We start from the raw sequence: 12,700 nt of genomic DNA, 5'->3' as shown, positions 1-12,700 counted from the left end.
CAGTTCACATTCCTGCCACTACTGGCGTTACCGTACGTATCGGCACGTACTCTTCAGAATGAACGCCGTACTTGCTAGCCAACTTCTCTGCCTCTATTATACACCTGAGCTGCGGAAGTGTAGGAAGACTGAATTCTCTAGGCTCATCAGCTAGCCACATGAAGGCATACAGCGAGCCAAGACACATTTTGAACTGAACACCCAGTATTAGAACTTGAAACTTAATTCGAAACAAAATTCATGGACAAGTTGTACAGTCAGGAGAAGTAACACAGGAACCAACGATGGGTTTCGATATACAGGGTGTTAAATATTTTGATATTTGTTTAAGATGAATACATGTTAAACAACGCAGTATATTTACTTTTCCCCTCGCTCTAATAGTTCTACCATAAATTTATCACGTATTTCACGATCTGATCTTTCATGAATGATCGTACTATGAAACGCCTGTCAATTTAGATTACATGCACGTCTTTCGATCAGCTTTTCTATTCAAAATTAACGTTTCAGGAGGCATTCTGGTTAAATGACGCTTTTATAATGTCTTAATTTTGTATGTTTGGATATGCACTTTTTATTTTAAAAAATTTCAGTGAGCCGACATGATGTCTCCATTTTTTGGTATCTGATTTCGTTCGCTTTTGTTTCAACTCCATTTTCCTAATCATTTCGCCGAGGTATTCACATTGTGGGACTCGTTTAATTTTACCATATTTGTTTTCCATAATATACTTTGGTGCTTCCAGGTAACGTATTCTATTTTTTCGAAGAATATCTGGAGACCGATTTTCTCCACGATTTCTTTTTTGGCGTTTTTTTCTTTTAACAGTTCAATCTATTTTCCAGCTGTTATGACCTCATGAGGTAAAATTGCTAAGTCATCTGCAAGTGCCGGACAATCTATCTTTAATTTTCCTCTGCCTAATGTGATTGGTTGATTAATTTTGAGGATTCTTTTTTGTTATGCCACTCTTGTATTACTTTTTCAAGTACACTGTTGAAAAATAATGGAGGGAGTCCATCTTTTTATCTTACTCCTGTTTTTACTTCGAAAGATTCTGAAATTTCGCTCATAAACTTAACTTTAGACTTTGTATTTGTCAGTGACTCTTTTATGATTGGAAGAGTTTTGTAGTCTAATTAAACCATTTTATTATTATTGTTATTATTATTATTATTGTTATTATTATTATTATTATTAGTATTATTATTATTATTATTATTATCACCGGTAGTATTAAAAGAATAATAAATTGACTGGGTCACTGGCTGAGAAGAAATTGTCTGCTAAATGATGCACTGGAAGGAATGGTGAACGGGAGAAGAGTTCGGGGCAGAAGAAGATATCAGATGATAGACGACATTAAGATATATGGATCATATGCGGAGACAAATAGGAAGGCAGAAAATAGGAAAGATTAGAGAATACTGGGTTTGCAATGAAGGTTCTGCCATTGGACTGAAAACTATAAATTTTTATTATTATTATATTATTATTGTTATTATTACTATTATTATTATTATTATTATTATTATTATTATTATTATTATTGTCACCGGTAGTATTAAAAGAAGAATAAATTGGCTGGGTCACTGGCTGAGAAGAAACTGCCTACTGAAGGATGCACTGGAAGGAATGGTGAACGGGAGAAAAGTTCGGGGCAGAAGAAGATATCAGATGATAGACGACATTAAGATATATGGATCATATGAGGAGACTAAGAGGAAGGCAGAAAATAGGAAAGATTAGAGAATACTGGGTTTGCAATGAAGGTTCTGCCATTGGACTGAAAACTATAAATTTTTATTATTATTATATTATTATTGTTATTATTACTATTATTATTATTATTGTTATTATTATTATTACTATTATTATTATTATTATTATTATTATTATCACCGGTAGTATTAAAAGAAGAATAAATTGGCTGGGTCACTGGCTGAGAAGAAACTGCCTACTGAAGGATGCACTGGAAGGAATGGTGAACGGGAGAAGAGTTCGGGGCAGAAGAAGATATCAGGTGACGGACGACATTAAGATATATAGATCATATGAGGAGACTAAGAGGAAGACAGAAAATAGGAAAAACTGGAGAATGTTGGGTTTGCAATGAAAGACTTGCCCTTGGACAGAAAACCATTATTATTATTATTATTATTATTATTATTATTATTATTATTATTATTATTATTATTTTGTTCGTGGTGAGCCATTAATTGCTTTCCAGACTCCCATATACAGCAACAACAAAACATTTTGTTACTCCGCCTTGAAGGGCTATATCCTGTCTTCACATGTGTAAGTTGGGTTGTCTAAATTCAGGCGCCCTGAACTACTCCGCTGCAAATGATGTTGATACTAGATCAAGTCACGGGGCTGACTGTCATACACATGAAAACGGTTTCAAGTAGCAAACAGGCCAGATCCAGGGTGAATGGCAGACTGAAGCATTTCAGTTTAGCAAACAATTCGTCATTATTAATCCATATCCATACATTGCTATGCATATCTCCACATATATCCGTCCGTACCATGTATCCATACCTAACTCTATATCAACGGGCTAGTTTAAAAGGGATGCAACTCAAAATTTAAAGTTTTGAGACCTCCATTTTAAAACTTTATATTGGTGTGGAAAATCCAGTTAACACACTCTAATTTGAAACTTATGTTATATATGAAACATCATTAAGAGCATTTGGAGTAATTTGAACGATCCTTTTATTTTTCACGACCTAAAGCTTTAAAATGAAGGCTTCTCAAAACTTTAAATGTTTAGTTATTTTTCTTTTGAACTGGGTCGTCGATATATTCATATATAGTTAAGCATATCAATCAATATCTATCTACCTACTTAGCCTAGCTACTTAGCTACCCACCCACCAACCACTAGCCCAGCCAACGATCTATGTCTGTCTTTGTCTACAGTGTAGCCTATATCAATATCTGCCTATCTATCTTATTTTCGTAATTGTTACAGTTTGCAGTGTTTTTCTCTGACTTTTTGTAATATATTATATTATATTATATTATATTATATTATATTATATTATATTATATTATATTATATTATATTATATTATATATTATATTAGACCTATATTATATATACATGCATGCATACATACATACATACATACATACATACATACATACATACATACATACATACATACATACATACATACATACATAAGTGTTCTGCCCATGGATAGGTCTTTCACTGCAAATCCAGCATTCTGAAGTCTTTCCCATTTTCTGCCTTCCCCTTAGTCTCCGCATATGATCCATATATCTTAATGTCGTCTATCATCTGATATCTTCTTCTGCCCCGAACTTTTCTCCCGTTCACCATTCCTTCCAGTGCATCCTTCAGTAGGCAGTTTCTTCCCAGCCAGTGACCCAACCAATTCCTTTTTCTCTTTCTCATCATTATATTATATTATATTATATTATATTATATTATATTATATTATATTATATTATGTTATATTATATTATATTATATCTATATTATACATACATACATACATACATACATACATACATACATACATACATACATACATACATACATACATACATAAGTGTTCTGCCTATGGGTAGGCCTTTCACTACAAACCCAGCATTCTGCAATTTTTCCTATTTTCTGCCTTCCTCTTAGTCTCCGCATATGATCCATATATCTTAATGTCGTCTATCATCTGATATCTTCTTCTGCCCGAACTCTTCTCCCGTTCACCATTCCTTCCAGTGCATCCTTCAGTAGGCAGTTTCTTCTCAGCCAGTGACCCAACCAATTAATTCCTTTTTCTCTTTCTCATCATTATATCACAGTCTACTATACACAGTCACGAAGCTTGAGTTTTGAGGGTGCTAGAAACAATAGACTGTGACGGTAATATTTTGCATTGTCTGTAATGAGGCGATATTACCGATCCTAGTGGTGAGCAACTATCTAATGTTTGCATATTTACTACGTATTGAGCTTCGCGACTGTATATACTAGACTGTGATTATATTATATTATATTATATTATATTATATTATATTATATTATATTATATTTACCTACGGGTATAGCAGTCGGTAATGTGCTGGCCTTCTGTGCCCGACATTGCGGGTTCGATCCCGGCCCAGGTCGATGGCATTTAAGTGTATTTAAATGCTACAGGCTCATGTTGATAGATTTACTGGCATGTAAAAGAACTTCTACGGGAGAAAATTCTGACACACCGACGACGTTGATATAACCTCGGCAACTGCGAGCGTCTTTATATTAAAGAAACACAATAAATGGCTTTTAGAGAACCCGGAGGTTCATTGCCGCCCTCACATAAGCCCGCCATTGGTCCCTATCCTGAGCAAGATTAATCCAGTCTCTATCATCATATCCCACCTCCCTCAAATCCATTTTAATATTATCTTCCCATCTACGTCTCGGCCTCTCCAAAGGTCTTTTTCCCTCCCGCCTCCCAACCAACACTCTATATCCATTTCTGGATTTACTCATACGTGCTATATGCCCTGCCCATCTCAAACGTTATTGTTGTTGTTTAGTCAACTTTCCGAAGACAGGTCTGAACCTCACAAATGATACCAACAAGACAGCATTTATGAGGCAACTATGCCAGGAGATATTGGGGTAAGGTGGTCAGTTGTTTTTCTCCCTCCATTGCATACAACGCTGACAAGCTATATTATATTCCACTAGTCAGACTTCAGATGCACACAAACAATTGTTCTTCCTCTGATAGACATCGTAAAGTGAGATGTACTGCCTGATAACAGATGTACATATCAGCCAGAACTACAATTAGAGAATCATCTGGATTTAATGTTCCTAATTATGTCAGGTGAAGAATACAATGCGTGCAGTTCTGCGTTGTGTAACTTTCTCCATTCTCCTGTAACTTCATCCCTCTTAGCTTCAAATATTTTCCTAAGCACCTTATTCTCAAACATCCTTAACCTACGTTCCTCTCTCAAAGTGAGAGTCCAAGTTTCACAACCATAAAGAACAACCAGTAATATAACTATTTCATAAGTTCTTCTGAAGGCAGACTGGATGATAAAAGCTTCTCAACCGAATAATAACAGACGTTTCCCATATTTATTCTGTTTTTAATTTCCTCCTGAGTGTCATTTATATTTGTTACTGTTGCTCCAAGATATTTGAACTTTTCCACCTTTTCAAAGGATAAATGTCCAGTTTTTATATTTCCATTTCCCACTAATGTTCTGGTCACGAGACATAATCATATACTTTGTCTTTTTGGGATTTATTTCCAAACCTATCTCTTTACTTGCTTCCAGTAAAATTCCCGTGTATTTCCTAATAGTTTGTGGGTTTTCTCCTAACATATTCACGTCATCCGCATAGACAAGCATATTATTATTATTATTATTATTATTATTATTATTATTATTATTATTATTATTATTATTTGGTCAATGATTAATGTTGACTATTACATTGATTGTATTTCATCTCACTGCCATTTTCCATCATTCATTCTCATCATCATTTGTTGTTTTGTCTTGTTTTGTTTTGTTTTGTTTTGTATCTTGTGCTAAACTGTAATTGGCCTTGTGCTGTTGTTTTGCACGTTAATATTCTAAATAAATAAAATAAAATAAATAAATACATTATTATTATATTATTATTCATGTTGTTATTGATATTATTATTATTATTATTATTATTATTAATGATACTATTATTATTGATATTATTATATTATTATTAATATTACTATTATTATTGTTATTATTATATTATTATTAATGTTTTATTGTTATTATTATATTATTATACTATTACTATTATTATTACATTATTATTAATGTTACTATTATTATTATTATTATTATTATTGTTGTTGTTGTTATTACTTACTTACTTACTTACTTACTTACTTACTTACTTACTTACTTACTTACTTACTTACTTACTTACTTACTTACTTACTTACTTACTTACTGGCTTTTAAGGAACCCGAAGGTTCATTGCCGCCCTCACATAAGCCCGCCATCGGTCCCTATCCTGTGCAAGATTAATCCAGTCTCTATCATCACACCCCACCTCCCTCAAATCCATTTTAATATTATCCTCCCATCTACGTCTCGGCCTCCCTAAAGGTCTTTTTCCCTCCGGTCTCCCAACTAACACTCTATATGCATTTCTGGATTCGCCCATACATGCTACATGCCCTGCCCATCTCAAACGTCTAGATTTTAAGTTCCTAATTATGTTAGGCGAAGAATACAATGCGTGCAGTTCTGTGTTGTGTAACTTTCTCCATTCTCCTGTAACTTCATCCCGCTTAGCCCCAAATATTTTCCTAAGCACCTTATTCTCAAACACCCTGAACCTATGTTCCTCTCTCAGAGTGAGAGTCCAAGTTTCACAACCATACAGAACAACCGGTAATATAATTGTTTTATAAATTCTAACTTTCAGATTTTTTGACAGCAGACTGGATGATAAAAGCTTCTCAACCGAATAATAACAGGCATTTCCCATATTTATTCTGCGTTTAATTTCCTCCCGAGTGTCATTTATATTTGTTACTGTTGCTCCAAGATATTTGAATTTTTCCACCTCTTCGAAGGATAAATCTCCAATTTTTATGTTTCCATTTCGTACAATATTCTGGTCACGAGACATAATCATATACTTCGTCTTTTCGGGATTTACTTATTTATTTATTATTTATTATGTTATTATTAATGTTATTATTATATTATTATTAATGTTACTATTATTATTTGACTATTATTATTATTGTTATTATTATGTTATTATTATATTATTATTATTACTCTATTACTATTATATTATTATTAATGTTACTATTATTATTATCATTATCTTATTATTGTGGTGCAGGCCTGGTGCTGTGGTGCGTGTGCACGTGGTCGGTGGCGCTCAGCTGCGACTCCTGCGGCAGGGAGTGTCGTGCGGCGTGCGGCACGCGTAACTTCCGCACCTGCTGCTTCAACTACCTGCGCAAGCGCAGCGGCCCGGATGGCGACGACAGCGAGGGACCCGGCCTGCGCCTCGAACTGCTGGTGGTGCCTGAGCTGGCGGCCCGCTACTGGAGCCTCGCCCACCAGCCCGACACCCAGCCGGACGAGCCCGACACAGTGCCCCCGCCCGGCGGCCGCATGCAGCTGGTCTACAACGCCTAGGCCGCCCGTGCATAAGCCTCGTTACAATACCAACACGCGTCGCCATGGAAACCGAGTCCTTTCTTCTCTCAACAAATGACTGTCGACTTTCTCTAAAGTCTCAAAAGTTTGATAATGCTACAAAAACTGTTACGATGTAACTGCAAGTCTATCTGTCTTGTGAAACGTTTTCCAATTCAATTTCGAAAAAATTCAAATTATTGTCAATTGTCACAAAATTTTCATCTCGGATACTGACTCCGACTCAAATTCTGACTCTGATCCCAAATATCTCCAACCTAGGATCCTTTAAGGTGGCGTTAACATGCATGTAGGCATAAAAATTCCGATTTTCTTTATCTGTGATTCAGGTCACCAGTAGGCTACATTGGCAAATCATGTACAAGTTGTTTTGTTGTGATATTTTCATTATAATTTTAGTTATAATTCATTAAGGGGACACTCAACTATATTTTGGAACTTTTTTCCTATTTGACCAATTTTTTTCAGATTTGGAGAAAATGTTTAATATACACATGGGAAGTAACATGCAAAATCTCAGCTCATTGGATCCACTACTTTTCAAAATAAAAAATATTTCAATGTTTAATCAATCATTAATTGAAATATCACTTTTAATTATCATTTTTTTTATTTTTTGGCTTTGTGCATTTGACTGTGCCTTCTCAATGAAGAGGGGAAGAATTCTGTGTACTGATTTGGTTCTATCACGTAAATTAGTGAAAAAATATTTTTTTTTTATTTCTATGAAATTAAATTTTAAATTTTTTAATGATTAAAAATCATAAATAGCTTCAAAAAGGTAATATTGTAAAACTGATACACAAAATGACACTTTTTCTCCAATTTTTAAGTTGAGTGTCCCCTTAAATTTGATATTCTTTATACATAATTTCCCGCTAATTGCATTTTTCTTTATAAGAGGTGTATTTTCTCAGGAACTACTTAATGAAATTGTATGAAATTTTTTGTGGGTATTATTAGATATATGATTTTATACGAAACCGACAACTTAACCCTATCTGCTAAATACTTCACGTAAAAAAAAATTCAAAACTTAAAATTCAATAAATAATAATTAAAGCACAAGTTTAGGTTATTAATAATGTACAGTCTTAGATAAAAGTTTTGACGCACAGATACTTTATGTTCCAGAAAGGAGGCAGTCCGCATGATCAGGCATACAACGAAACAAAACTAATTTTATTACCTCCACTAGTCCTTCTCTTGTGAACCAGGTCGCTCGACTTCTGATCATGCGCAATGCCTTCTTTCTGGGACTTATAAAAAATCTGTGCGACAAAACTTTTTTCTAAGACTGTACATAAGATATTACGTACAAATTTTGGTGATATTGTGAGTTTCCATACCACAGAAAATTACCTTCATGTGTTTTTTTTATGTTAATGTATGGAACATGTTGGAGAATTACTTGCAACAGGCATAAGAGATTGAAATTTAAGCAGTAGTGTCTTACAAATGTGTATAATAAGCATGTCAAATTTCATTTAAATTGGATCTATCTACTCAGAAATACAATGTTTTTTTTTTTTCAACAGAGGCGAAAAAAATATTGTGCTTATTAGCGCCACCTTAAGATCCGAAAGAGAGTGTGGTGTTAGGAATGCAACGGGAAGCTATCGCATTTATTTGTTTTCCCAAGAAAAACTGCAAAATTATGGACCATATACGAAGACGAAGAGAAAAGCGGAAAATATGGAAGATTGGAGAATGCTGGTTTTGCAGTGAGGGACTTACCCTTGGGCAGAAAATTATGAATTTTAAAAATTAATTAATCATAAGATTACTGGAAAGCAAGTAATTGTATCTTAAACCAAATTATAGTAACGCAGGAATTACTTCTGATGAAAAAAGTCTGGAGAATATTTTATTAATTTTTTTAAGTAGATATTTTGTTGTACCTTGTATCACTCATGCATTTTTAAGGCATGTGTACTGGGATAGGAACATTCAAATTATAAAGGATTCTCAAGATATATTCGTTTTATAGGTAATTTGTCTTTTCAAATACCGGTAACTTTTTACTCGCACTTGTTCAAAATAATGACTCGTTATAAACACTTGAATTGGTTTTGTTTAACTTGTAGCATGGTGCATTTCCAAACATAGATTCCTATTCGAAACTTTATCTACTCCATCCCCACTACAAGTCCTGGGAGTATGTAATGGAAATTTCAAAACACCCTGTATATCGAGGTCGAAGTCGGTCCCCTTTTACTCAGTTCCACCAATATTATTGTTTCAGACCCCGATTCAGACTTCACCTATAATTTTGCTGCTGCACTCCAATTCCATTTCTAGTCAGAACTGGTGATAATTCCAACACAACCCAGAATTGCCTCTGACTCAAATTCTCTAATTTCACCCAGAATTGCTTCCTAACCCAACTCAAACTTCATCACAATATATTGCATCTGACACGACATGAACTGGGAACCCCACAGTCCTGACTGTCACCAATCTTAGCAATGCTAAACAACATGCTGATACCATAATTCAGTGCTGGTGTATTGTATATAATATCCCTTTAAAAACTGCTCTATCAAACAAAACAAAAGACTGAAAACAATTGAAACGAGATTCTTCACAAAAACAGCAGAATACATACTTTTGGGCCAGAAGAGAAATGAGGACATTTATATTCACAAATTATAAAAAATACAAAAAAAAAAACAAACAATTGGAAGAATAACAAAGATAATGTTGGGAAAATATTTTCTTGGTGAAATAATTAAAATGTAAAGGTTACGTTACAATTGTTCATTTAATAAATGGACACTTAACAATGGTATTGTAATGATGGTAAATGAAACATAAAATTTAAGTAATCTAAAACATATCACTCTGAACTACTAAACTAATATAAATATAATATTTCAAGAGAGACTTTGTTCAAAATTATTTCACTGTTTCCGTCAGTAACAAAGCACGCTACAATGAAATGTAATTCTGAACAAAATGGGCGCAATTACAGCCTCACCGGAATCACATTGTTCCATTATGTTTTCAAGTTCAGAAAATGTAGCATAATTATATATTTCCACAATAAATACATATTGCTATATTTTCTAAATCTGATTTTATTTCTATTAATCCTCTCTGGTGTGAAGTCATTGTTGAATTGTTTATGATCTTACAAGCAGATGTCATTTGTCTTCATTGTTACCAATTCAGCACAACCCAGGGGACATGTGTAGCTTCAGGAATGCTACGGACGTAAGTAACTTTTTCTCCCAACGATCCTAGCAGTTATATTATTTAATGTACCGAAGTACATATGATATTTCCATGCAGATATTCTGCGTCACCATACGATGAAAGAGTAATGGAACGGAGAAAAATTCTCTCCAGCACCGAGATTTGAACCCGGGTTTTCAGCTCTACATGCTGATGCTTTATCCACTAAGCCACACCGGATACCCACCCCGGCGTCAGACAGAATCATCTCAGTTTAAATTCCAAATCTTGGGTTCCCTCTAGTGGCCGCCCTCTGCACTACATCATAGATGTCTATGAACGTAGGACTGAAGTCCACACATGTGCTGAGGTGCACTCGTTATGAGTGACTAGTTGGCCGGGATCCGACGGAATAAGCGCCGTCTTAAATCACGAAGTGATTTACGCATATCATATATATATTATTTTAATGTATCGAAGTACATATGATATTTCCATGCAGATATTCTGCGTCACCATACGATGAAAGAGTAATGGAATGGAGAAAAATTCTCTCCAGCACCGAGATTTGAACCCGGGTTTTCAGCTCTACATGCTGATGCTTTATCCACTAAGCCACACCGGATACCCACCCCGGCGTCAGACAGAATCATCTCAGTTTAAGTTCCAACTCTTGGCTTCCCTCTAGTGGCCGCCCTCTGCACTACGTCATAGGTGTCTATGAACGTAGGACTGAAGTCCACACATGTGCTGAGGTGCACTCGTTATGAGTGACTAGTTGGCCGGGATCCGACGGAATAAGCGCTGTCTTAAATCACGAAGTGATTTACGCATATCATATATATTATTTTAATGTACCGAAGTACATATGATATTTCCATGCAGATATTCTGCATCATCATACGATGAAAGAGTAATGGAACGGAAAAAAATTCTCTCCGGTGCCGGGATTTGAACCCGGGTTTTCAGCTCTACGTGCTGATGCTTTATCCACTAAGTCACTCTTTCATCGTATGATCCTAGCAGTGCCAGAAAGCAATATTAATGACACACCTGCAACACTTCTGAAAGGGTTAGCTCTGGAAATGTTCACTAACCAGAAGAAATATGGCTGAGAGTCCACACTGATGGATCACAGATCGATGAGACAAATACATATGGAGTAGAAGTCAGTCTCTTTTTATATCAGGTTAGAAAGACATGAGATTACAGACAAATACATGTGGAGTAGAAGTCAGTCTCTTTTTATATCAGGTTAGAAAGACATGAGATTACAGACATATTAGCTTTTGTTTTCTTTTCTTTCTGATTTTTATCATTTTCATATTAATGATTGTAAGTTGTACTTCCATAATATTCGCCTATTGCCAACATTGTCTCACGATCAACTAATTCTCTCTTGCTATTTTTTGGTTGTGGTGAGCCTGTACACTTCCATTCTGATGATTGGTCAGTAGTTATTAAATTTATAATGCGTCTGATTGAGGTTCTGGCTGATATATACATCTACTATCAGGCAGTACATCTCATTTGACATTATGTGTCAGAGGAAGAACATAGGCGGAGTTTTGGGGGGACATGGGGGAGCACTGCCTCCCCCAAACTTGTCTGAACTTTTTTTTTTCTATTAATGTTAGAAAATATTTAATTCAAAAGATTTTTCTTGTTTTTTTATGATTAAGTTTCTGTGTTTAAATTGACGAATTAATGTCTTCAGATCATGTGTCTGGACTATAATATTTATTTTAAATTTCTGAATGTATAAAAATTTCTATAACTCGTTTGAGGAATGGAAGCACTGTAATGTTTCTTTTGTAACAGCCTGTACTCATGTGTTAGAAATCTGCAGGTAAAGCAGCCACTTGAAGAAATATGAATAGCATACTGCAGATCAATGCAGAAAAAAGAAAAGTGATCCCGGTATAATGTGTAAATTTAAAGACGAGATTAAATAAAATAATTAGAGTTTACAGTTCATATATCTTCAGGAAGGTAAGCTTCAGATAAGTTTCTGTTAGCACTGTTACGTAGTGTTATTGATGTATAGGTACATGTGTTTGTGTATGACAAAAAAAAACATAGGGAGATTGTTTTAAGTAATACCTATTATAATATGTAGTAGACCTACAGTTCAAGTCCAATACAACTCGGTCCGAAACATCGCAGATATGGATGTAACACTGTAAGAAATATGCCCCCTGAAAATACCTTCATTAAATGATCATATTCCGATACACTGTACCACGGTCAAGCTATAGCGGGGAGGAAAGGTAAATAATCATATACAAAAACAATTAATTA

The 12,700-nt window shown here is 34.7% G+C and overlaps 1 protein-coding gene across 1 annotated transcript in view; it reads left to right on the top strand.

The window, feature by feature from the left end:
* The window catches only part of Trissin (trissin), a 48,346-nt gene extending 38,444 nt beyond the window's left edge, over positions 1-9,902 (top strand). Inside the window, exon 3 of the mRNA XM_069844527.1 lies at positions 6,900-9,902. Within this exon, the coding sequence (XP_069700628.1) occupies positions 6,900-7,201 (302 nt within the window). The 3' untranslated portion in view covers positions 7,202-9,902. The remainder of the gene's footprint in view (positions 1-6,899) is intronic.
* Positions 9,903-12,700: the final 2,798 nt, after the last annotated feature.

Source organism: Periplaneta americana, chromosome 2 (assembly GCF_040183065.1).
Source record: "Periplaneta americana isolate PAMFEO1 chromosome 2, P.americana_PAMFEO1_priV1, whole genome shotgun sequence".
Taxonomy (NCBI): domain Eukaryota; kingdom Metazoa; phylum Arthropoda; class Insecta; order Blattodea; family Blattidae; genus Periplaneta; species Periplaneta americana.
Note: the sequence above shows the minus strand (reverse complement) of the source record. Positions and strands in the feature narration are given on the sequence as shown.